The sequence below is a fragment of the Anguilla rostrata genome, chromosome 11, assembly GCF_018555375.3.
Source record: "Anguilla rostrata isolate EN2019 chromosome 11, ASM1855537v3, whole genome shotgun sequence".
In the NCBI taxonomy this organism is placed as follows: Eukaryota; Metazoa; Chordata; class Actinopteri; order Anguilliformes; family Anguillidae; genus Anguilla; species Anguilla rostrata.
In genome coordinates this window covers 16,808,989-16,836,775 of record NC_057943.1, presented here as the reverse complement: position 1 = coordinate 16,836,775, position 27,787 = coordinate 16,808,989, and the positions used below count along the sequence as shown (strand labels likewise).

At 48.9% G+C, this 27,787-nt stretch overlaps 1 protein-coding gene across 2 annotated transcripts in view; it reads right to left on the bottom strand.

Annotated features, from left to right (window-relative positions):
• The window catches only part of LOC135234107 (protein bicaudal D homolog 2-like), a 57,301-nt gene that overhangs the window by 28,205 nt on the left and 1,309 nt on the right, over window positions 1-27,787 (bottom strand). For both annotated transcript variants that reach the window (XM_064298305.1, XM_064298306.1), the window contains exon 2: window positions 5,190-5,402. In XM_064298305.1, the coding sequence (XP_064154375.1) occupies window positions 5,190-5,402 (213 nt within the window). The remainder of the gene's footprint in view (window positions 1-5,189; window positions 5,403-27,787) is intronic.

Genomic DNA, 27,787 nt, shown 5'->3' with positions numbered 1-27,787 from the left:
CCTTCCTCTCCCTGAAAACTCTCTGGGGGCAAGGACAGGGCCTCCATCTCTCTCAGCTCTCTCAGCTCTCCCTTCCTCTCCCTGAGAACTCTCTGGGGGCAAGGACAGGGCCTCCATCTCTCTCACCTCTCTCAGCTCTCCCTTCCTCTCCCTGAGAACTCTCTGGGGGCAAGGACAGGGCCTCCATCTCTCTCAGCTCTCTCAGCTCTCCTCTCCTTTCCCTCCCTCCCTCTTCTTCTCTCCTATCTTCACTGTGCTCACTACACGCATCACGGGTGAGACAATGGGGTCTTTCAGTTATATCCCTATCTAAAAATTAGTTAAAATCATCGAAGGCTCTGCTGGTGTTGAAGGTGGATGAGTGTAAATTAATGCATTCTTTTCATAAATGATAAGATGGTAAATGTCTCATGTCTCATGTGAATTGCTTTGCTTGGGTGCTTTTCAGTCTCATGTTCCTGCAGATGTCCCTGCTGTTGAAGTAGGGCCTTCATCAGTAACATCAATGCAACTCTCTCCTTGGTGAAATGTGTTTTTTAAGAGCAGGTTTGGTAAAAGTTCACCTGACTGGGACATCAAAGCTGTGAAGAAACAGGGTAAGTCAGATGAAAGGGTTTTTAAACACACCTGGAGTTCGGTTTTTTCCAGTGGTGCCTGGTGTTTCAGACCTGACCTGGAAACAACAAAGCTGAAAACCTGGAGCAAAACCCTGTGCTCGCATTTACATCTTTCTTTATGCCTAACCGTCTTAACACACAACACAGCTTAATCTACAACAGACAGACAAGGCATGCATGCATGCAAAAACACACACAAACACACACGCACGCACATGGAAGTGCATACTCATACACACGTGCGCACATGCACGCACACGCGCACAGTAAGAGCAGCAAACACACATGATGACATCCCATCTGCGTGGCAACAGCCAGGCAAGAGCTGGTACAGCTACAGCTACGATCCTGCACTGAATAATAATGGCTATAGGATTTAGCCTGCTAGGACAGCGATAGAGAGATATACAGAGAGACAGCATGAGAGGAGGAAAAGAGAGCGTGTATTCTATCTAGAGACGTGGGAAGGTGCCATGGAGACTGTGTGTAGGAGACGCAGGCATAGTGATCAGGCTCTCTCCCCTCCCCCGATTCTGCCTGCAACACAAGCGTCTCCTTATACTGCAATGCAGTGATGGTCAGACACCAGCTGGGCTGTCACACACTTGGCAGTAGCCATAACTAGCCTGATTTGTCGAATTACACGTGGTGATGTCATCTCCTGGAGCCATCAGTAAGCCCCTCCGTCGTTCCCCGTTGCAGCACAGCGGGCGAAGCGTCGCCTACTCCACACCGCGCTCTGCGCAGCTGCAGGAGCTTCCGGCTGGCGCCCGTTTCGGGGCGGGCACTACTTCCCATCCTGGCATGCACAGCCACTGCTGCATAGCCACTGCGGCAGCTGAGGAAGCAGGCGAACGGCCAGTGGCCTGCCCCCACCCTGCCCCCCACCCCCCCCGCCGTTACGCATCTGGGACTTCACATACCGCACACTCCCGCTGCTCAGCTGCAAACAAGGCAGAAATGAGGCCTGCCCCAATCATGCACCATCACCATAAAACTACACCACCGACAACAGCATCGAGCGTGCCGCAGTTCACTGTGTGCGGGTGAGGGCTGCACACAGTACACAGCAGTTTGGCTTTGCGCAGGCTAAGCTAAATAATAGACTTCAGTAGCAGTTCAGTTCTGTGCAGCTTATGCTCAGCACAGTGCATTCTGAGCAGTTCAGTTCTGCACAGGCTATGTTCAACAACAGCCTCAAGAGCAGCTTGGCTACCTATTCTCCACCCACTACCTTTTTCCTCATTACCAAGAAACCCTGCTGCCCAGACATGCTTAAGAAAAAAAAACTTCACAAGACTGTTGTGAAACAGGGAACACTGAGCAGCTCTCCTGTTTTAACTTCAAACAGTCAAACTGAAACCATATCTCAGGTCTGGAAGCATGGAAACCCACATCTGGAAATGGTGAAATCCACCTTGAACAAAATTGGCAGTGAGGCAAAAAGGAGCCAGCCAGTTTTAGAAAAGGATTCGGAAGCTTCTGAAAATCTTAGGCACTATGACAAAGCTGTCAAGTTAAAGATGTTTATGAGGAAGTACTTGCCATAATCTCCACTTTTTTTGAAAACGCACACTTGTCGTTTTCTGCGCAATGCCTGCAGAAGCTGAAATGTAGCCTACATGTTTCTAGGGTCTTCCCAAGAACCAGCACCCAAACCCTACAACAAACACAGTCAAATCCCGTTTCTGAAAGAAACAGTTATTTACTCTGTCTGTAAACAGACTGATCACTAGCTTGAGCAGTGTACACGAAACAAGACACACAAATAGCAGTGGAGTGTCGCACCATAGAACAGCAGTGGGATAACTGAAAGAGAAAGAAAAAGATACACAGCAGTTGTGGTGTATTTTTCTCCAGCTTCAAAGTACAACAGGAAGAGGAGGGCACAACAGCAGTGGAAAATAAACACACTCAGGCAGGGCTGGGCCCTCCAGATGGCGGCTTTCCTGCAGGACCGCCCCTCCCCCCAGGCCTCCAGCCCCCCTCCCAGGCCGCAGACTTAATTCCTGTTCCTGTATTTTGGGGGGAGGGGGAAGGGGCACACTCCTGGGACAGGGTGGAAACGAACAAGCCGTAGCCTGCTCCTGCACATATCCCCCCAGAGAGACAGGCGTATCTGAGGGGCAGATCACACCCGGGGATGAGACGGAGTCTAAAGCTGACAACGTCTGGGGGGTGAGGGCTGGGGGGCGGGGAGTGGGTGGAGGGTTTCGGGGCTGGAGGGCGGGCTGGAGCCCTGGGGAGAAGGGCAAGCTCCAAAAACAAGACGACCCCAAGAAACAAATACACGCGGCTGAGCCAGTCTCTGGTGGGAGATCTGCTCTGAGCCCTGAGCCCAACACAGCTGCTCGCACTGGAAGCACAACAGCCACCAAGGGCCATCCCCCTCTCCCCCTCTCCCTCTCCCTCTCCCTCACCCCCTCTCCCTCTCTCCTGCAGCCATCAGCGCTCAGCCCAACCCAATGCTTCAAAGGCAGCCGCGCACATTCTGCCTGTAAGCCCTGATTAGCTGACAGGTGAAGATGTCCCACCCCCACTGCCTGTGGGCAGAAGCCCATCTCACAGAGATCAAACTCCTGATCCAGGAGTGACAGAAGCTGCCGTACCAACCCCCCTAATCCCACCCCTCTCCCCTTCTCCCCTGAGCCAGACACCACGCCTCATTCAAAGAAGCACACAGCCTTTCAAGGTGCAGGGCTTTTGTTATCTCCATCCTCTCCAGACTGAGGCTCACTCTTTCTAAATGAGGGTCAATCAGCACTGAATTCAAGCTGAATTAAAGAAGGTTACATGCTGCTTAAATTACAGTCAGAAGTTTGTTGTCGTTTCCCCCTAGCGTATTATATGAAGAGTAGAGTGCTGCCGTTTGATCAGGCTGAAGCTCCCAGAATTCCATCTGCCATTCAGTCGGGGGCCCATTATGGAAACCATACTGCTTACCACTCTCTGTCTCTATACTGCTCTCCATCCAATCTCTGTCTCTATACTGCTCCCCATCCACTGTCTCTGCCTCTATTGCTCTCCATCCACTTTATCTGTCTCTATACTGCTCTCCATCCACTCTCTGGCTCTATACTGCTCTCCATCTAGTCTCTGTCTCTATACTGCTCCCCATCCACAGTCTCTACCTCTATACTGCTCTCCATCAACTCTCTGTCTCTGTACTGCTCTCCATCCAGTCTCTGTCTCTATATTGCTTTCCATCCACTCTCCGTCTCTATACTGCTCTCCATGCACTGTATCTTTTCAGAAATGAATCTTTGTACCTTCTATTTCCAATAACATGAATTCACAATAAAGATTTCCATCTCTGCTTGACATATTTAATGTTTAATGTACTATTTCATCTCAAGTGTTCTGCAGAAAGCAGGTGGCTATGAATATTTGCTGGCAATGACACCATTTCACCATCAGAACACAATTCCAAGAAAAATCACTATCGATATCTGCAGGGCTGTTTGAAATGGCAAGTATGCAGAGCTGAAAACGTTCCAGGCCTGGCTGGTCATGAATATTCACCAAACAGCAAGAGCATCAACGGCACTCTTCAGCAGAGACCCTGGGGAAATGCAGTAACAGCCTGTTAGAGTTGAGCATTATCAGCGTTAACACTGTCCTCTGTCCAGTGATGAGGCGGACCTGGCAGCGATTCTTACAGAGCTCCACAAGCCCCATCCCCTCACACACGCAAAATCAGCTCGGCTGAGCCAACAGGAATCAGCCACCGAGCTGCGGCTGCAGTTTTCAGGGGAAGCAGCGTTCCAGGAAAAAAGGCCGGACCATCAGATGGTTCCGCCCAAGGAAACGCCCGCGTGAGAAAGATGCACAGGGACACGTTGCAGACGCTCCCAGATTTAATCCAGAGCGGCGCCTCCTCCTCGTCCTCCTCCTCCGCTCCCTAACACGGGTGGCAGAGCGGCAGAGGCCTAAGCTGGCCCCTGTAATTTTCGGCCCCACCCACCTGGGGAATTAAAAGGCTGCACGTACCACATAAATGACTGGGCGAGGCCCAGCGTACGGGCACCCCCCTCCTGCTGCCAGTACATAGCGGGGGGGGGGGGGACACAAGACTGTGAGTCTCACAGCGAACCTCACACACAGCACCAAGCTTCCTCACCGTGTCACGAGTTTTGTTACAGACGGGTCTGTCTGTGGCCGTGACAATGGCAGCGTTTGTTGCATGTCATTATGAGGCTGTTCCGTTCCGTTGTGAAAATGGCCGTTCGAGCTGGACAGCAGAGGCATTCACCTCGGCCTTACACCAACTACTAGCCAAAAATTAAATCATTCTGACAAGAACAGTGTGACTGTGTCTTCAAAACCACGTGTGTTAATACACACAAATGCATTTCAATGGGTGAAATTGTATAATATTTGTACAGTATATATCTCAGTGGATACACCAAGGCGATTTCCTTGTGGTTTTTGAGGTGTCTCTTTTCATGCAGGGTGTCTGAAACGTAACTGTGGGCAGGGCTGAGCCCTTGACCACATGAAGCAGGGCGTGCATTAGAGTCTGTTTGGGGGTGTGGTTTCAGCAGAGGGCCTGTGGCCCTTTATTCAGCTCACCTCTCTCAGCTCCTGGGCCAGGGAGGCCAGCCGCTCGTTCTCTGACTGGGTGTTGGTCAGGACGTTCCTCATCTGCCTGAGCTCCGTCTGCAGCTCCAGGACCCTCTGCTCATAGTACGCCTCTTTGGAGGCCGACTCCTGGATGAGGGACTCCTCCCGGCTCTCCCCGTCCGCGGCCACCTTCTTGTGGTTGGAGTGAGCTTGTCCAAAGGCCTGGAGAAAGAAGAGAGGTCATGAGTGTTACGATCGGCCATCTTTTACACTCCTGCTTTTGCACAAGCGTTCAGCAAAGTTGCTCCAGTCATGGGGGGTAAGTTAATTAAATCAGCACCCTCAAGCAGCATTTCGCTCTGCAGTTGGCTAAAGGAAACAGACTCTGCTCATTTCACACCAATGGCACTGAGAAAAATCATTTCAGTTTCACAGAGCTTTGTGTACTTGTGAAAAAGGCTTTAAAAACGACAGTAAGTCCAAGTGGCAACATGGCAACACTCATTTAAGGGCAGTCCAAGGGCTCGTCCGTAGGGATATACAGACTTAATTATGGGAGCGACCCAGAGAGAAGAACCAGGATTCAATACTGACAATAGAAACTGGGGGGTGGGGGGGGGCTCAGGATGAACATCAATCAATCAGCTGACCCACAGCCCCCGGGGGAAATTAGAAGATGAAAGGATGGACCATCTGCATATGGTGACGAATAAATGTATTTGTCCCCTTCCAGATTTCCTCTGCTACTGGGTATTCGTCACACTGAATGGTTTCAGATCTTTAAACAAAAGGTAATAATATAGGACTGATATAAAATTATAGGAAGTGGAAGCATTTGGTTGCATTTACTTCTGTTAAGTTTGTTGTTGCTGTTATACAGTTTACACAGGAAATTACTTTTCCATGTGGGTGACATGGGTGTTTGATAACTTCTTTTATTAAATAACTAAAATAACAATTTTTTAAAATGTGTTTTGTGTTTACTTACTTTCCCTTTATCTAATATAAAATTTTGTCTAAAGATCTGAAACCATTCAGTGTGACAAATATGCAATAATACAGTTAATCAGGAATGGGGCAAATACTTTTTCACGGTACTGTACACCTGCACAAGTTCGAGACGGAATTCCTCTCTCATTCAGCACTCAAACTGAAGAACCCGCTCACCAATACAGCTCCAAGAGAACACGCAACTCTACAGCTGAGAAACTGCATGGGCTAAGCTACACTGCAGTGAAAAAAGCCATTATGGTCCAGGGAGTGTGTAGTAATAAAATGAAAAAATGGTGCATGATGAACTGAAATGTACAGAAGCAAGGGGCCCAAATTTGCAGTGAGTCAGGGAGCTGAAGTAATGTCCCCTGGCAGGGAGCAGATGTAATGGAGGAACACCTCTGAAAAGGCTGCGCTGTGTCCCTCAGCTGACCGCTAGCAGCTCTGCGGCGTGAGGTGCACTTCCGCACACGCCGCTACGCTGCTAATTCACTCTCCTGCATTGTGACCTTAATTTAGTAATGGGCTGGCGGGCTGCAGTGCGCATAGCTCCTGATCTGCTCTCTGGAGCGACACAGAGTGCACTCCGGGCTGGAGAAATCTGGGTTAGCCAGAAAGACATTCAGCTCACTCATTTTCCAATTCAAATCCGACAACCTCGCTTATTCATTTCAGATTTCATTTCTGGCTTGTCTCTACACGCAGATTTAATCCACAGGTTCACCTGATGCAGATGATACATGACCCTTTTTTAAGCTTCTCACACATGCACGTGACCATTTCAGACTTTTTCCCCAGCCTGCTCAGCGACTAGGGATTAGTCCCAGCAAATCCTTTTTGGAAATGGAAATCTGAACTTCAAATTATATTTTTAATGCTGACCTACTTAAACAACTTTTTTGACAAATCCGTTTTTTTAATCTGGTTTGGTGGGTTGAAGTGTCACGCATGGCATGGCCTTGATTAAAAAGATATCAAAGCAATGCCGGCATTCCCTGCAAGAAACATGTACCGACATCTCACATCTGAAACGGCGGGTTGTTTTCCACACTAAATGAGGCGGAGGCACCAAACTGTACACAGGAATTACCATCCATTCACTGCAGGGCTGGAGTCACCCCAAAGACACTCTATTGTACAAGTCTGGAGACGTTTAGTTTGGTGATGTAAACATCTGTGCTCACCTGATCACACCCCCACCCTCAGACACATGCACACAGTCACACAAACACACACACCCCATATATGAAATATTCAATACACAAACACACACACACACATGCATACACACCCAATATGCAATCTTCAATAAACAAGCACACGCACGCACATACACGCACCCAATAGCCTATATGCAGTCCTCAATAAACACGCACACGCACACACACTTACATACACCCCATATATGCAATCCACAATAAGCAAACACACACACAAACATCATCCGTCACAACAGACTGCCTTGCAGAATACCAATTTCAATCCTCCAAACATGTGAGGGAACACTAGGCCTATTGACAGAAGGAGAGTGTTTCCCCCCCACCCAATACCAACACTAACGTCCCCCTCTGGGGGGCTGGGCACAGCTGAATCACCCCTGAGATCACACACACACACAGCGAAGCACGCAGTAAAACCCAGGCTTGGCTTTGACCTACTTCTCTGTCACTTCCCTCCTCATAAAGCCCGATTCCGCCTCCCCTTCCATCCATCATTCCCGCCATCTTGTTCCTCAGGACCAGACGGCTGTCACTGCTTCCGCAGCGGATGAGACAAGGTCAGATACAAGGACTATCAAGAGAGGAAGCTACAGTACTGCAGCGAATCAGACAAGTAATCAAGGAAAGAGAGGGAGGAGGGAGAGCAGAGAAATAGATGAAGAGAGGGAGGAAGCAGAGCAGAGAAAGAGAGGGAGAGTGGGAGGAGGGAGAGCAGAGAAAGAGAGGATGAAAAATCGGAAAGGTCACAAATCACTGCAGCAAAAGCAATGCAGCACTGTTGGTGTACACGCTCTGTGTGCTAATCTGCACTGAACAGAGGGCTCAGGAACTCGCACAAGGGCTTTAAACTCATGAGGACTTCGATAAATATTAAAGGTGCATGAGCACTACTATATCTTTACAAGCATTTCACTCTCTTTGAGCGGCACAAGGGAAAACCTGATACAAATTAATGTACTGAAGAAAGAAGCGAGAGTACTGTCATTCTGAAAGGCAGTGCATCCGCTGTGTCAACAGCACCGATTCCTTTTTAAATACACCACTTGGCTTGATATCAGCAGGGACCCTGAAATGAAAGGCCTAAACCCCAGAGAAGGAAAGACACTGATCCACAGAGACCAATTAAATACTGCAGCCTAACATCTCCAAAACCCCCACATTGTCTTCATAGAACAGAAACCCCCTTCCCCTCACAGCCACGCAGATACATACACATATACATACACCCACACACACACACACACATGCAAAAACACCCTCACACACACACTCCCACAACAGGTGGTGAGCAGAAGCGCTACCTTCCCCCATTTCCCACTGAGAGCCATGATATCACACCTTGCAAAAGAGGAGAATTACTGTTGATTTAGAAAGCCAGCAGCTAGCCTGACACACAGACCAGGCAATCCTGCAGTCACATATCTTACAAAGACGACGCAGCTGAGCCAGCCAGTGACCTCCGAACTTGGCCGAGTCCAGCGAAGCAGGCAGCGGTGATACCGATCTTTACGGGCAGCCAGTCTGTTAATTGACTGGTTATAAATTGTTTCAGCAAGAGCCAAAGTCTACCATCTCAAGCCTAATCAAGGAAAATCTCAGTTAAGCAGCCGGCTGAGCTTATCTGACTAACAAGCAAAATTCTGACAGGAGAAACCGTCACAATCCATACTATTCCACAGATGAGACAGCAACCCCACTGAGGACAGGAAAAAGACAACGACACCTGTGAGGACAGGTGGGAGCGCCACACCTGTGGAGCTCCAGCTGGTGTGAAGGGCGGATTCGAGTGACAGCTGCCCGTCTACTGCGCCCAACGCTTCCCAATTATCCCCCGTCCTTAAATCCTTGGATCCCATCCAAGACCTCAACGACTCATTCAAAGATCTCAGCACGTCCCACCCCCACCAGATCTGTCTCTGATTAGAGTCTCATACACCGGCCCCTGGATTACAGAGATACACAGCGGGGCTACTGACAGTAATCTCTGGGTACAGCAGCTCAAGCCTACACAATGGCATGAAACCCTCATGGTTATTCATAGGAGTATAAAGGTTGTTGAAAAATAGCGATAAAGAAATATGAATCATTCAGCATTTATTGATATTCAGTCATTTGACAGAGAGCTGCATCAACACCAGTTAAAAATAAACCTTGTGTGAACAGCAATAAACACACGCATTAATTGGCAGCATAAAGATACAGGCCATACTGCAGTAGAACACAGTTTGTAAAAGTAGAGACACTGAATGTGTGTGTTTGTTCTCTATGCTGTACCCAACAGACCGTAGCTCGGATTCCTCTCATGTTCACACAAGATTCAAAGATCACACAAGGACATGCAGCTCAACCATGCGGCAGGTTTAGATTTTTGTGACTGTGAAATGAGCTTTAGGCACAGGTCCTGTAGGTGGGGTGAAGAATGGTGCTGGGCGATGCAACCTGAGCGTGATACAGCTACAGGTCTGTTCGGTCTGAGCCACACCTCACCATCATCGTCCATCAACCTCCATCACTCAAACTAGCAGGGGGGGGGGGGGTTGGGGGGGGGGGCTTGAGGGGGCCCTGGTCCACAAAGGAGGAAGAACAAACAACTTAAGCACAAACAGGGAGGAAACATCCAGAGGTTAGCATGGAACAAAACAACACCAACGACGGCATTATAACTGAACATCACAACAAAATGGTCTTAATCCATCAGGAGTTCTAAAGCTGTCGGGGTTCAGCCGGTGGTGAGACCCCAAAATCCTCCCTGCTGAGAGAGTGCCCAGAGATCAGTGCGTCTTTAGAGGGCAGGAGCCTCCGCTTAGCCCTCGTGGCGTCCGCCGAGGACGCGTAGGGACACGCTGTAATTACGGCACGTTCTAATCTGCCTACAATGGAGCTGCGGGGGGTCCGGCAGGCTGCTCACAATCAGCTGATTACAGGGTATCAGAGCCCAGGGGAAGGCCGACGCGTCCGAGCTGCTGCGATGTGATCCACGGCCACCAGCCTGACCACGAGCCTGACCGGCGTGACGCACAGCACCAGGCTTAAGCTCCTCCACAATGCGGAGGAACAATAATGCTCCTTCAGGGGTCAGCGGTCGGCACCCCAGCGCGAACCCTGCGGGTGGTGCTGGGAAGGGGGCTCAGGGAGGAACGCGCCCGTTGGTCCAGTCCAGAGCTGAGGAGAAGCTCTCCCTCCGAAAATGGGCAGCCTTTCACTTCACATACATGTGCAATCCGACCAGCCCCTCCAACACAGCTACTTACTAAATGAGCTTCTGCTTGCTGTGGCGTGGATTAGGTCTACCCATGTATGAATCTGAATGTGTTACTGAAGTAATTAAGTGTCCTGCTGAAGGGCAACGTTTTAGCACAGCCCCACCTGGGATGGAAACTACTTTACTGCTGATGTAGGCAATTAGAACAGGCCTTTAATTTAAACTTGGCATTGCGTGGTCTCCACTGCACCAGTGGTCTGAAGCCAAGGCACTGTGATGGTCATCTGTGGGTTTTAAACTGCCAAACACCAAAGGACGGTTCTGCACTAAGCATCAGGATAGACCTGAATTTGGGCTAGCTCATCAAACTCACCCTTATATTGAATCTCTCTCCTTGAAAACCTGGAGATACAACAAGCAAACACACACACACACACACACACACAGTAATAGCAGCAAACACAAAGACGATATCCCATTTGCCTGGCACCAGCCAAGCAAGAGCCTTTTGATTCATCTCAAAGATACAGGTAACAGCTATGATCCGGCACTGAATAATGGCTTTGGGATTTAGGCTGCGAGGAGAGAGACAGAGAGATACACAGCATGAGAAAAAGAAAAAAGAGAGATAAGCAAAGCAGAACCTCAGCGGAAGAGAGAGGATGAGACAAATATCAGAAAATATAAAACAGAAATGTAAAACAAGGCAGCCCCTGTCCGCACTGCGGTTTCTCCATAGCGCAGCGCGATCTGCAGATACACAGACCAGGAGAACCCGCACCGTCGGCTAAATCCCAACAGCATGTGGGCCGAGATGCTATCTGCTAACAGAGGAACCTAATTAAAAATAGATTTGATAAAAAACCTCCCTACATCCTGAAGACGTGTGTGTCTTCTTGTAGCTCAGCGACCCAGGAGTGTGTTCAGCAGAAAGCGGAAGAGGCAGTGTGTGTTGGTGGAACGTGTCTGACTGGGGGATGGGAATGGGGGGGGGGGGTGGCACACTCCTTCAGCATAGGAGAACACACAGGGAGGGTCACAGACCTATTTTGCATATCATACTCCCATATCCAGAATACCATACAGTATTTATACTATAACTGTGCAGCTCACATGAGAGGAGCAGGAGCAGCCCAGGGTAGAATAGTCTAAGAAGCCCATCCATCCTGCCCCAATTCCACATGCCCCTAGCCCCCAGCCCCCAGCCCCTAGCCCACAGCCCCCTCCCTACTCATAGATCAATAAACACATCCATCAGCTGCTAACACAGAAAGGATGAAAGTGTTTTGTAGGAAAAAACAGGACCTACGTGTCATGCACAAAGACTAACCTGACAGGCTCCTGGGTCTATTTCATCTCTCTGGTGCCATTTGAGGGCTTTTTGTAGTAAGAAATGTGGCTCTTTGCTCCCTTTCTGAACATTATTGTGTACACAGCTAACTTGAAAGCTGAAGACACACACACACACACACACACACCTACCGTAACAGGGGCTGGGAGGAAACAATGAGGACTGTGGAGGATTTAATGGGTTTAGTAGCTCCTCGTTTACCCAGGACAATAAAAACCTAATCCTAAAAGCCAATGCTTGAGTGTTAATAAGTGACAAGGTACTAATTAACACCTCTCCGCAACACAGAAAAAGGCTGCACAAGCCATTTTGAATCTCTTAAATGTTGCACCTCCCAGCTTACAGTGGTAACCTTGACAACCATGGGTTTTAATGCAGCTGTTCAATCTGGAAGTTGATCCACAGCTTCCTACTAGACCCCCAGAGGTTCAGAGCTGAACAGGCCATTAACATACTGGTTGAGTGAGTGGGGTCTTCCCTTCCAGAAAGGGAAAAATAACCATCATTCTATGGATGAACAGTGCATTGGATTTGTGCATTAGACCAAGTAAACAGACATGTGAGCCATCTGGTGACCATCACAATCAAACACGTAGCACGTGACTAAATAAAATAACAGTACGTTAATGAGCTAAGAAATATTTTTGGATAACATAAAATAATTCAAGAGACTCCACTAGGACTGAGTCTCTAATGCAGCTACGGTATGAAGACACGCATTTGTTGGATTCCTGTAGAAAGAGCAGGAGATGTGTTTAGATAAGGCAGCGTTGGTCTGTGTGTTGATTTGTGCAGAGAGGGATACAGATCTCCACATGACCTGAGGCAACGCACTGACCTGGACTGTCTGAAAGAACCACATATTGATTGGAGAAAAGCACAGCATCCTGGGTATTATTTACACTGCTATGGATGTAGCGCATGGGCTTTTAAAAAATTCTGGTATGATCACACACACACACACACACACACACACACACACACACACATTTCCGAAGTCTGCTGCAGCACCTGATGCCGCATATTCAGGCTGGCAGGAAGCTTTCTCCTGAGCGCAGCATTCTCAGGTCGTTTGCTCTGACCGTAAGGGGCGATGCGTATAAAAAGCCTGCGCTCAAACAGGAGGAGACAATAGCTTGAGGAACACAGCTGCCGCACGGACTCGCATTCTCCGGGGCCGTTAGAAATCGAGAGCGTTATCTCCCGTCTCTGTTCTGCAGGTAATCCGCTTCGTCTGCGTTCTGCGCTCCCTGTAAGAATACGTGTAGGAGCTGAAAGGATGCGAACCTGCAGGCCCTTATCACACTCGCAGTACAGCTACACCCACACAGCCGACAGGCTGGCTTTTTAACATTCCCGCTGAATTAATCAGACCCGCGGGGCTGTTTACACGGCTAACGGAGAGACTAATCTCGCTCTCCTCCAAGAAACGATGTTTTCCACAGGCCCACCGTCGCAGCCAGTGACCTGTGGTTCAGACTGCAGCAGCCGCTGTAGCTGAGCTGATTGCTGCAGGGATATTACATTTTAAATCCACTGCCTATTAATGCTGCTATTGGGTCATTACCACCGTATGTAGGTCCAGTTCTTTATCTATTACTAAGCCTGGCTGTGCCTAATATATTCCCTCAACACCACCTGACCCCCGATGAACCAGATCGCTGTTAAATACCGAGAGTGCCAAGCTGAAACATTTGAATAAAGGGGTACAGGCAGTTATTCTTCATACACAGGGCAAGGTGGATGCGATTTTGGGCAGCACGTCTTTCTCTGTTGAAAACCACTGGTCAAACAGAGGCTATAGCTTCACGTTTTCCCTGAATAATTCTCCTAACAATATGTTCTACGGGTTCCTTAGTATTGTGATTTGAATTTGCAAAAAACTATTTGCATATTGTAAATGAAGATTTTTGACATGACAGCCATGACAATGAGACTCAGGACTCCAAAATCGCAAAAGCGGTAATTAATGTTGACATCACACAAATGCCTGTCATTTTCATTTTTACACGCGGACTCAAAACACCGCCCCGGAGAGGTGTGGCTGGTTGCCGCATTCCTCTAGCGACAAAATACCCTGAGAAAGGCTGACAAACCAAAAAGGTGAGAGGACCTTCACTCCGAACATTCCGGAAAGGCTGGGCGGCCCTCTCACTGCTCTGCCGGGGCTGGTTCCCGCTCTGCAGAGACAGACCCCGCATGCTCAGCTCGACTGCCAACAACCGCTCTGTTATCAATTAACAAAGAGGGTAACGGATTACTGTGCAGTACAAAGAAGCCTCTGGCAGACTGCTAAATGTTTTAATTAGAGTTGGTGCAGGGCGGGGCGCCGGAGCGAAGTGGAGCAGACGCCTTTTACGGGCCTAAACGTGGCGACGTGCCACGGGAAAAGTTAGGAAAGTGCCTGCAGGCTGAAGCCCCACTCCAGCCTTAATGACACACTTCTCCTCAGATCCATTCTCTGAGCCTGATCAGTGCGCTCTAATGTGGGGCATTAGCCTCCAGACCCCGCGGTGCCAGACATGCCCCCAGGACTGCCAGTCTGGAGCCCAGCAGAGAGCAGGTTACTTCATCCCTGATCCCGTCGTGATTCTCACTCCGCGTCATCGTTTCGCTGTCTTTGGGATTAAAATAAGTCAGATTTGCTTATTTTCACAGGTGTTCAAACATGGCACTAAAGCCTGTATTGTTAGCACTGGACGTTCCTCTTGCTCTGTTAGTGTGAGCTGCAGTCATGTCAGCAGCAGCAGCACAACAGGACAGTTTTGCCAGATAAAGAGATCCTTTTACAGTGCTGTAAGTCATTAAAACAATAGGTGCTAAATGACAGGAAGTGGTGTCCCGGTCTGGCAACTGCAGAAATGTTTCAGAGAGCAATGAAGTATGAAGCGGCAGTGACTCATGATGTCACACTCTATGCGCTCAGCAGACACTGTGTTCAGGGAGACCGACAGTCAGGCAGCCATTTTATTTTATTTCTATTTTTTTTTATAAAAAAAGAGGTCACCAGAGCACAAAGCATTAAGTGCATGAGGCCATGACCATCTGGACACCAGTGCTCTGACCACTGGGGTGACCGAGGCCATCCGTACCCTTCCCTGGGGCGAGAGTGTGATTTTGAGGAGATAGCCAATCTCTCCACGTTAAATCTCACCGATCCACGATTCAGTCCGCCGGGAAATGTTGTTATGGTTACCATGCCAATTAAACTGACGGAGGGGCACGGAGTGGGAGAGAGGCACAGATGGCCGCGTCCAAGCCGGCCCCCACCACAAACGGAGGCCTAATCGGAGTGAGTAATCGGGCCCTACCCAGGCCCTCCTGAGAGGAAGGAACGCTCAGCCTTGTGTGTTCCGTACAGCTGACTCGCTTCCTGTTTCAAACCTGAGAGATTATCAGGGATGAGACAGGCTCCCTCTCCACTGGTTAATGTCAAGGCACAAGCGAGGGAAGTCCCATCCTTTCCTCTTAATTCATAAACGCAGGCAGCCTTAATGAAGTCCCCCATCCCAATATGGGGTGAAGGTCACGGGTCTGCTGTCAGACGCCTTTAAATCAGCGGCCCACAGGCCTGTCACACACACCCCCAAAACCACTCCCCCAGGACCCTGACGCAGTGACATCACGGGACCCCGCTAAATATTGTCCTTTCGGGCTGGCTGCCGTGGAAACAGACCGGAGCTGGCACAGTCACAGTAAGGTGACACCAGAGTCAGTGAGCCTGTGTTCACATTCAGAATGAGCTGCGAGTTGTCAGTCATCCTACTCAGCCACAAACACTTCTCCTCATACAGCCTGGGGCTCAGAGCTGGTTTCCTCTGAGATAAATCTTGGCCTAATATGTGGACTACTTTAATGGCTTGGGCTCTGTGGGTATCTCCTTAACTTCGTGCACCAAAAGAATACAATACTACATGCATTCTCACATATAGTTTAAAAAATGTATTATATCTCCATCTTCATGCATTCCACACTGTGGGGTGCCCAGTTGCCAGGATTCAAATAATCTAGACCAACCTAGACCCATCTGGACAGCATCCAGCACAGTGATCCTGAACATCCCCAGGGTCTGCGCTGAGACAGGGAGAGAGAGAAGTCCCCAGACCTGGCAACCCCCCCGGAGAAAGAGGCAACCAGGTCCAGACGGTCCCTTCGGTCCAAGGCAGACCAGGGAAGCCGCCAGCTGCCTTTTTGTTCCAGTGTAATTTGGTATTCATGCGCCACACAAAGCAGGGTGACAAACCGGCCTTTCAGCGCCATCGGAGGGCTCAGCCGTGGAGCGTCGCCAGGGGCTCAGCCGCGGAGCGTCGCCGGGGGCTCAGCCGCGGAGCGTCGCCGGGGGCTCAGCCGCGGAGCTCCGCCGGGGGCTCCCGCGACTCTGCCTCAGCGGAGCGCCGGCCGCTCTTTGTGCCGCTCCTTTCCCACACGTGGAAGGGTGTGGGGGGGGTGGGGGGGTGAGGAGGCTTTACCGCCGCCGCACGCCCTTCGGCGGCGAGGCGTGCTTCTCCGGGGCCCAGCCGCTCGGGCCCGTTAGCGAAGCCGCCGGGGCCCACGCCCTCTCCCTGCGAGCGCCTGAAGAAAGCGGCCGGTTCCCACAGGCCCTACTGTTCTCCAGCGCTTCAGAGAGGCTGGCGTGCATCCAACCGCCCCAACACACCCTCTACCCCACCCTACTCCACCCTCTACTCCACCCCCCCCCCACCCCAATCTCCCGCGCTGCTGCAGCTCTCAGCCTGCTCCAGACCCCCAGCCGACGCATGCTGCGTACGAGGGCACAAGGCGGAGCCAGTGGCATGCTGGGAACGGGCCGTTCTCCTCAGGGCTCCACGCTAACATTTCTCCCAAGGATGCACATGTGCTCCAATGCTGAAAGATTTAGGAACGCACTAGCGCATCCCAATCAGTAGGCGTGCTCCTAAATCATTATTCCGGTTAGCACACAGCAACGTTCAGGAGCGAACGCTCTGTGGAGCCCTGCTCCTGCCGCAGAGCCGCCGCTGCGCTGGTACAGCCGCGCTCGCTCACGGCCAGACGAACTGCTGCCATGGGACTGGGCGCGCTGCCCTAGATTTTAGTGAGGGGTGAGGGGGTGTAACTGAGGATGCCCCCTTTATGAGGGAAACTGTCAGCTCTGGTGAAAGCGTGTGGATGTGTGAGGGGAAGGAGCCTATCAATTTAATTCTGTCATGAGCAACTCTTCTGAAAATGTAGGACAGAGTCTAATTTGATGACTGTCTACTTTGCAAGGATAATACATGCCTTATTATGATTCAGTGACAGAACATTTTCATGTGGTCAAAGGCAACCTAAAATTTCACATTTAATGAAGTTTCATTTTTTAAATCCTATTACAACCTGTAAAAACATTTTAAAAAATTTTAAACTAGCACACGATGATCCTTAATGTCACTGTCGAAGGAGAAAAGGGGGTGTGGCCAGGGCTTGAAACAAAGTAAGGACACCCGTCAGCCCTAATGACTGAATGATCCCTTCTTGCGCAGTTAAGTCATTAAGAGTGATAAAACAGAGTCCACACCGGCTGTGGGCGTCGCCCATCTGCTCTCTCCCAGCATCTCTATTCATGATATCGGCATTATGCAAATGAGCATCTTAGGCCCCTCCTTTTTGTTTTCAGGTGGGACTGCTGATCAGTGAGGGGGGGGATGTCCCCTGGGGGGGGCGTGGCTGGGGCAGATAGCGAGCTGGTAACTGGACACGCGCCCCAGATCAGATTATCGCAGACGATGACGCCTGCCACCAAAGACTGACTCCATGTCATCAGGATTTAGACCCCTCCCCCCAACCAGCACACAGCCAGCATGCACCTTTGAAAACCTGAGACCGTTACAGCAGTAAGAAATGGAAAAAAAAATGAATGCTTTAAATTTTACTGCACCTCAAAATTCACTTCACACATGACAGATTGTAAATCAGATAGTGTGTGGCTTTGGGATTTGGGATTATTCTCAAGAGCTGCCCTGTCAAGGTGCAGGGAAGGAGTGACAGAGCATATGTGTCTGGGGGATGGGGTGGGGGGGGGGTAAACTGCAAATCCCGACCCTTGGCGAGGGCTTTCCGCCGAAAGGGCATTACCTTGGAAACCAGGGGAGAAGGGCCAAGTCTCTGCGGGTCAGAGAGCAGGCCGGCCGCATCATGATCCATCTCCACTGGTCTGAGGGCTGCTTGTTCCAGCGCTCTCACAAAGCCCCTCCCCCACACCCACTGCATCACTGTCACAGCCGGCCTATTCATGCGTGTCCCCGAGCTGATGGGCAGCACAATAGACCAATTAAAATAAAGCGTACCTCAGGGATGTGGGAGGGAACTTCTCCAGATCAGCCAGAAGGTTTAAACCAAACATAGATCCGTCTGTCACATTTCCTTTTTTGCTAAAACAGAAAATCTAGTGTTTGTCATGCACGAGTTAGTGGCGCAGAAACAGAGTAATTCCTCAAAGACATAATTTTCCCAGATGGCAGTTCATGACACGAAGACAAGCTCATTCCTTGCATGCAAATGTGTGAGTCTGTCAGAGTACGCAGTGCGTCTCCACTGCACTAAACAACATTATCAGTCAAATCCGCAGAATTGACCTCCGTGGAAGGATAATATTTCAGCAACTTCCCGGCTCTATAAATATGCTGCCGTTTGCTGAGGTAAACAGGAAGCGCTGCTAGACTGTAATTCAATAGAGGAAGGAGGAAGCTTAGAATTAGGGGGGGGGGATCAGGTCACATGATATGACCTCTCTCCTCTGTGCCCTAAAATCGATTTGGCTCTTTCCTCCAGCTCTGAGGTGACTGCGGCCCCCCTCCTGGTGGCACTGTGCCTTTGCCCTCAGCCATTCCGCTGTGATGTGGTGATCTGCTTTTGTGGCGTGCGCAACATCCCTGGAAAAGCTGAGACACACTGTTGAGAGGAACTATGCCGATTAGTCATACTGAACTCGGATTTTCACCGTCCAGTCAGTCCAGAGCACGGATAGTCAAGGCTACAGAGAAATACCCTCAATAAAGACAATAGTTGACTAATAGGAGCAAACTAAATTCCGAAAGATAAAAGAAGGCAGAAGCTCCTTCAGCCAACAGAGGAGAAAATGAAGAGAGAGAAAAATGAAAACAGTTGTTTAAAGCTAAACAGGGTTGGAGAAACACAGACTCAGCGATTATAACCACAGCCTTGGACCTCAGACCTGCGCTAGAGACACTACCTCTGAGTCAGACCCAGGGGCCTTTGTGTGGGCGCTCAGAGGAATCATGGCCACTGCGCTGTCCGTGAGGAGCTGGTGAGGAATGGCTTCCACCCTGGCCAGCGATGAGCTCATGCTCCAAGTTTAGCCAGGAGGCGGGTCCTGAACAGCACACAGCCCTAAAGACACGGAGCTCATCCAGCAGGATTATACTGCGCCATACCACAGCACAGTCCTCATGCGGAAGAGACTGAACCTACCCAGCCAACCGCTGAGCAGAACTCTTACTCTTCTGACAGTGCAGTCTGAGCTGACCACCACTGCTCCTCTCTCTCTGCAGAACACCCCGACCCAGCTGAACCACCATACAGCTTCCCCCTCACACCGCAGTGGCTGGACTAACCTGCCATAGCCCTGCAGAACTCCTCTGTCACCCAACACCGAATGCTGGATTTGAGGCCACCACATGACACAGTATATTGTTGAGTATTAAATCAACACTTATAGAATACATATGGTCCCTATTGGACTCCTTCTGCATGTACTCTGAGTTGAATTAACACTGGACATTTTCCTGTGTACACTGCATTACAATTCAACGTACAGCAGACGCTTTTATCCAGAGACACTTGCACATATGACACTTTTATGCACAATCCATTTATACAGCGTGATGCTTTACTGAAGCAATGCAGGGTAAGTGCGTTTGCTCAAGGGTACGATGGCAGCACCTTGGCTGGGAATCAAATGAACAACCTTTCACTACAAAGACTGGACTAATCCAGGCAGGCTGCAGTAAATATTCTCTCTCTGGGTCCATCCTGGACAGAGTACAGCAAACTTCCAGCTCCTGCATTCCTGTTAAATCAGCACGGAAGAGTTCAGTTGCAGAATTATGAAAAACAAGGAAGCTTTTTGTTTTCAGTAAACCTGTGGAAAAGGAGAAGCCATTTGACAGGGAATGCTGTGTGAGAAATGCGTCTCTGAAGCGGTCCTGTGTTTGTTTGGGAGTTTCCCAGGGATTCCCAGAGGACACAGGTGACGGTAAGGTGAAGTCATGGGGTCTGATGACATTTGAAGGCTGAGCAGAAATTTGAATAACGATGCCTGTCACGTTAACAGTCAGAAAATGCAAATGTTTTGATAAAGGGGGCCTTGTAGGTTTGAATTCTGGCGGCGTCAGCCCCACCCACATCATAATCCTCACCATGCTCATCAACACTTCCCTTTCGCCAAACGCGAGTCAAACTAATGTCACACTACGCCTGAAGCTGCCCATAAACCCACTGTGAGAGCAAACTAATGTGCCCATCCTGTAGTAATAAGAGCAGATGGGGCTACGTAATAAACCAAACTGAGCACGGTATTGGGGAAACCTCCAGCAGGGTGGCATCATGGGGCTCCAGATATATTAATGGATGCTGGGGAAGTCACATGGTATGAGGTGGTCAGGTGACCATGGTGCCAAGCTTGGGGTGGAATCACTGTCCTTACACAACATCCTTTCCAGCACCTACACGACTCCAACACAGATACATACACAATTCAGAATGCTAAAATCAAGCCCAACCTTACTCTGCCCATCTCTCTAATTGCAGTGTACCCAACACTGCGTCCTCTGCCCTCTAACACTGGGCATTTGTTTTTATGAAAAAATGTTTCTGCCCACTCTTCTGACCCCATATGAGTTCCAAGCTCGAGTGACTGTAGCTTCACAGGAACGCAGCCCTACGCCCCAGGGGGGCGAAATCAAACTGAAAGCAGCCGGGTCTCATGCAGAAACGCCTGCCTCTCAGAACCCGGCGCCGCGGGCGGAGACTCAGAGCCGCGCGTGCTGTCCGCCCAAACAGAGCGCACCGTCTGAAGGCCCTCCGCCCTGGCCCTTTTCCCAACCCATGAGCCGTTTTTACACAGACAGGGATTCATCCTCTTAACAGCCGCAAGGGAGGGGATTTAGGACTTTATTTAGTGCCATTTAGAAAAGATTACCCTTTAATTGCAGAGCTGACTGGCATTGGACTGTCACAGATGAAAGGTTCAGTTCAAACAGCGTGAGTAAAGTGGGCGGGGAGTTACACGGGGCGAGGGTGCTGTGGGAGAGTGCGTGGGGAGGGGGGGTGCAGGAGCTGGGAGAACGGCTCGCTGAGGCTCTCAGGCTCAGGACAGGCCCACATGTAAGTTCACCAGGCTGGGCCTCTTCAAGTGGGCAAGAAAGGCCTGTGGAAAAAAAACGCATTCCTCTAATTCCAGCCCCCATCAGCAAGCAGCTGCCAACTCCCACACTAGCTAACGCGGTCAGAGGCACAAAACCGCTCCTCTGCCCTCATGCATCCACAGGCTGTGGAGCCCCCGCCGCGCTCACAGCTATGGGCACAGGTGCGGCCCCTCCCACTGCCAGACCCCAGCAGCCACCTGTCTGCTGCGGTGCTAGGGTTTGGCATTACAGCCGGGAGGAAACCTCATCACGCCCTTAGTCAAACAGACGCCCAGACTGGGGTGCCAACACTCCTCCTGGCAGACCCGATCAAAACTTCCCAGGCCACCATGGTGCAGGCGGATTACTCTTCCGTAAGCCGACCGAGGCTTCTCAGCGCAGAACGCGACCAGGGAGGGCTTTGAGTCCGCAGGAAGGAGGGCCCCGTTCCTGTTTCTCCTTTTAACACAAACCGGAGGGGTTATCTCCACATGCCCCCAAGCCCCTTTGTGACAGAGCTGTGAGCAGTGTGTGCACGGCGGGGGAAAGACACTCAACGCCGCAGTCAACACAGCCCTGTAAGTCTGGGAACCCAGGCCCCCACACTTCCGCTCTTTGTTCCTCACACGAGAAGCAAAATACATTTCGCCCAGACGGCAACTGGGTCAACAATGGCAAAAAAAAAGAAATTGGAGGTTTACAATGCAAGATTTAGAGCTATTGCATATGACCACGCATACTGGGTAGGCTACAGTAGTCTACCCAAGGGTCTATAGCAGCCTGCTCAGTATATAGTTGTAGTCTGCTGCAGTAGGCTCTGCACAGAAGTCTACAATGAAGAAAACAATGGTCCAATCGGTCTGTGGTATAATGCGGTCGGCGGGCTACCGCACAAACGGCCTCTCCCATTGAAGTGTGCACACACCCGCACCATGTTTGTAAAATCAAGACTTGTTAAGTCCCTCTGGGCTCAGGCACACAAGCGGCCGTGATCTCCCCATTCAGCACTCTTTCAGCACTCAGGTTTACCCTGCTTTATGATATTTGGGAACGATTATCCGCTGAAATTCCACAAAACAATCCCACACTGGCAGAGTGGGCGTCTGGCAGGGAGGGGGTTCTGAATGCCTTCACTGTGCTCTCCAACACCCTCCACAAAGCCAGGAGGGCCCAGGCAACAGGAGTCCTTTGTCATGCTAACAGGATTTGGGTGGGAGAGAGGTCTCAGCCAAGGGAAAGGCGCTACTGTACGGGCCGTCTTCTCCTGGGCCAGCTGGACAGGCCTTGAGCCTTTGTGGCCCACTGTGTTTCTGTGACCTCCCCGCTAACTCACACAAGTCTCTCCAATGACAAATCCAACGCTTTCAGCTAACTTTCTAATCATATTACCACGGTCTGATAGCGAAGGAGTTCTCACAAGGAACAGCTGAATAAGTAGGAAAAATGCCTCAGAGGAAACATGTCAGTGCAGGTCTTCTGGAAGCATGGACAAGTTGCTACAGGTCTTTAAAAAGTGGAGTTATGGTGCTGTTGGTCTCTTGCAGGCTGAGTTAAGGTACTGCTGAAAGGTGATGTTTGTACATTGATAGCTGGGGGTGTGGATACATTTCAGTGGCAGGTGGAGGTATGGGCTTATGTGTCATTCACACATCAAAGTGTGGGACAAGCTCAAGTGGAGCTGGGCTGTTTGTTCACTCAATAGTGGAGGTATGTCATTAACATATTGGAAAATGTGCCTTTTACAGTTGAATGCTAGGAGAAAGTGCTGTTTGTTCATTCACGGTTGGCGGTACAGAACTTTGTCATAATAGTTGGGGGGGGGTACTTGCATCATGATGAGTCATGTGCTGAGGGGTTCAGAGAACTCACACCACTTGCACCAAGTACCCACTGACCCACAACTAATGGCCAAGCAGATGGCCGCATTGATCCAGAATTCAGGAATGGACACCAACCCTCTCCCAATCCCATTACAACACGTGTAGCCCGATTAGGCAGGGCCTGAGCACGGGACAGGAGTCACAGTAGAAAGTGACAAGGTCAGAGCTTGGGTTAGGGTTTGGGTCAGGGCTTGGAATTCCAGCCTAACAGTAGGGGAATGCACAGAAAGAATGCTGACTGCTGTCTATCCAACAGCAGAACACAAAAGAACACTGAATTCATATGTAACCAAGCATCAAATGAAGAGTTTATCTATTTATGAACTCGTGAAAATGAGTGTTCATCAAAAAAAACAAAAATGTGTTGTTTTAGTTCCTGTGAAAAATCCATTTTGCAGCCAGTAACACTAATGTGTAGCCAATTTTCAAAACTGAGTATATCAATGTATGAGATCAAACACAGGAACCGACACCATAATAGTGCAACACTTCAGTTCCTCTTAAGACTGCATTTCCACTATTGAAAGAGCTGCATTTCAGTAGACAGAGAATTCACGCTTCAGTCCAAAAGTCAAGAGTGCAAGGAAATGATCTGTGCTCAGCTGACTAGGCTGTTGCTAAGAAACCACAGAGGATATCATTAGCCCCACCTTCACTGGTTCATATTAGTGCAGGGCGGATCTGGCAGACATGTGACTGTGCTCTTATGGGGGTGGCAGGGAAGACGAGGCTCAGGGAGCAGGTGGGGGCTCCCCATGGGTGACTTCTGACCTCTATTTCAGACCTGCTCATGACAAAGACAACATCTGGGCTTTGAATGAGTGACAAATATGTGCTTGCTCTCACACACACACACACACGCACACACACACATACACACACACAAAGGCTATTGGAAAAGCTAGCCTTTATTGTGTGGAAGAATGAGGTCAGAGGCCCAGCTGGAATCAATCAAGTCCTCAAGTCTTGAGCAAATCTCAACTGAAGGCCACGTTGCCAGGCCTCTCTCATTGTCCCTCCTCATCGCTGTCTTTCACTAAGCGAAGGAGGGCAGCGCACATGACATTTACCCATGTAAATATGAGCACATTCTTAACCCGCTCTCCTCAAACTACTTTCCTTAATTAAGGCTCCCCAGCTTGTGGAAAAAAGGGAATGGAATTGTGTAAATACGGACAGGACTGCAGCAAGGGGAGCAAGAGCTCATCTGTGGGGGAACGTTGGACGTATCTCTAGCGAAAGGAAGTGAAGGCTTATGAGAGGAGACACAGAGAGCTCTTTGTAATGGCGGTATCAGGGCCCTGTCAGGAAGTAGAGCACTGTGACATGCTGTGACTCACCGCTCAGCACTCTCTTCAGTCCCAACTGAGCAGAGCGCCTCTCCACCAGAGTAGTCCGAGGGATATTTTGAGTGTGTAATTACATGCCTGGTTATGGTCACCTTCACCACTGTGAGAACGAACGCAGAGACTTTATCAGTTTTCCAGCAGGCTGTACCCACACATGCAAGCGCACACCCTTCAGGAGTTTTTTTCCCCGACAAGCGCGCGCGCACACACACAAACACACACTCTCTGTGTGGTTACATGCACACTCTTCTAGCCAATGAAACCAAGGCCCTGGCCAGTATGGTGATGAACTCGAGCACACAGCCGCGTGGGAAATGAGAAAGGAAATGTTCTAGTGTGTTTTTTTCCCTCTTTCCTGATCACAGCATTTCCTGCCTGTTATCCGCAGCACAGAGACGGGCCCAACAGAACGAGAGCAGAAAAGAGTGGAGCGGGAGACAGTAAAAGTCACTGACAGAGAGTAAAACACCAGAGCTATATATGGAGGTTTCTTCTGTCCACCTTAATGCCCAGGTGCACCCTGTGACCGGTTCACCTCTTGAGCCAGAAGAGCCACACACAAGATCAGCACAAGAGGACCAGGGCTCTCTGCAGGCACACAAGGGCACATACGCCCCATTGAGTGAGATCCTGGGAGGGAGCTATTCAAAACAGCACTGACCAAAAAATGGACTGGTGTCTGTTAAGTGAACCACAATAAACATGCCCCATATTTAGGCAACCTCGTCCATAATACAGCAGTATTTTAGATATTCACATCCACCAAAGATCACTTCATCAAAACTCTCGGATACCCTAGGAAATAGCTTGGCAACAATGACAATGACACCAATTCAACAGTGATGCAATGGAATGGTTCTCTCAAGTCAAGCTGTAGGCAACAACAGTAATTAATCTACTAATTCCAGGTTTAGAAAGTTCATCGTTACAAGGGCTTCATAAATTATGAAATACACCTTCATTACATATAGAGGCTTAATAAGGACACATACAGCATCATGGAGTATTGTGATAAAATGCTACGTTTACTTGGATAAGTAAATCTATGTTCAGTTACCAGGCCCAAGTAATGTGAAAAACAGACCAACACCATTCGGATCTACTGAGGATTTGCATAGTCTGACAGGCTACATACAATAAAGGAAAGAAAGAGATCAATATCTGCCATAAGCGGACAACAATGACATCAGCCAGGCAGACGCAAAGGGTAACCGCGAAATGAAATAGGAAAATTATCAAATGGGCTACATATCATTTTATCTCATAAAAATGTAATATAATGAGCTCAGAAATTATATCATACAACATATGTAATATTGTTGCGCATTTGTTATATCAGATGTTTAACCCAAATGAACACTAGCTTAAGTTTAGTCATCTGTAAAGCATACTATCATTGGCCGTCATGGTTACAAGAACAGACCAAGAAAACAGCTTGTTTGCTAGCTTCCCAATTTGAATTTTTACCGGCCAGCTGAAGGAATGCTAGGGAACCTGACCACAGTCTGCCAAATCAGCAGCTTCACAGCCCCTTCGAGAAAGTATGCTTTCACAGAGACAGTGGAAATGATGAGGTCATCAAATGCCGACACAGACAGGCCTCTTCTTGTTCCGCAGACATATACCACATCTCAGGGAAGTACAAAATGGGAGAAAAAAAGTTCTATGTACATCAAAATGTTGTTTTACATGGGTGTGATTCCATGTGTTATTGTAGACACTGTATTAATGCAAAAATGTTCTACATGCATCTAAACATGTCCTTTTACTTGGGGGTGATTAAATGCAATGCTGGAGACCCTTGATTTATCCTTAGTATCTAGTACCTACATGAAACCAAATAGTCCAGACTGTACAATTCGACTTCGGAAATGAACAGGAGACAAAGAGAATCATGTTGCCAAGATCTGACACATTGAGTCTGGAACACTCATCAGAGATCCTTGGGCCAGTTGGAGATGGGAGAGACATGTGGGATGTAAATGAAGTGTATTCCGGGGTGGGGGGTACCACTGGCACTCAAAAATAAACACAAGCAGAACATAGGCACACAAATGCCAGGCATTTCCTTCCTCAAGATATGAGTTTGATGAAAAAAGAAAAGATAGCCAAGCATAAAACATGTTATAACAAGTTATTTGAACAGAACCACAAAATGCAATGATTAGTGAGCCTGAAGAATATTTTGGATTTTTCTATCCATTGTCTCCTACTCACGAACTAACGAAAACTGCTATTCCAAAGCGTTAATTTATGTTAGCCTATTCTCAACCCAAATCCATTGAGACTGTAAGAATAAATGCGATACATCTTTGTCCACCCTCAATGACACTCATTTATTGTTTGTCCCTACGAACCAGTAGTTTGTCTCTTTTCCTCCAATCAGCTTCATGTAACACACACTGAAGAAAACAAAATTGTGGCAACACCATTTCTCCTGATTTTGGCTCATTGGCCTACTTCTGCTTTGTAATTACTGTCACAAGGCTCACATCTGCTCAGCCACAGAATGATTATTTTGTCTCAGGAATGGCTGTGAAGTACACTGCAGTCCTTTATCGTATATTACCCTGGTGAGAACCGTCAGCATTCTTGCCATTCTTGTAAGGTTGGAACTTGTTTGACTTCCTGGGTCCCAGAGCGAACAGCTTTCAGGCAGTAAAAAAGCCCGCCAAAGACACGCATATTCATGTTTTCAAACAGATCCATAGATTGAAGGCTGTTTGTCCCATTTACAGTTAGGGATCTCTCAAATTTAGGTGCATCAAGTCCTATGTGATGCATTACTCCCATTCGATGCTAAACCACTTCCACTATAGAATTACTGTGAAGGATTCTTTATAATACAAAGCAACCATGGGAAACCAGTTGTATGAATGGTGACCATGTCTATTTGTGTGCTTTCAAGAACTGACCCCGACTGCAACAATGCACATGCACACTTTAATCCAGGTTTCAACCCTCAATCACAAAGCACAACTTTCACACAATCTCATTCTCCTCCTTTCACAAGTAACCAAGTTCACCATAAAAAACAGTAGAGTCAATTTTAGGCAATACATATAGGCCTAGTGCCTATGGGACAAAATATGACACTTTCCAAAATATTAATTTGACAGATGCATCCGTCTTCACAAATAACAGTGTTATCTCTAAAGTTATCTCTAAAAGAAGTTTCAGTTATTACCTACATTTTTATAAATATCCGGCCTCATATAAACATAAGAGT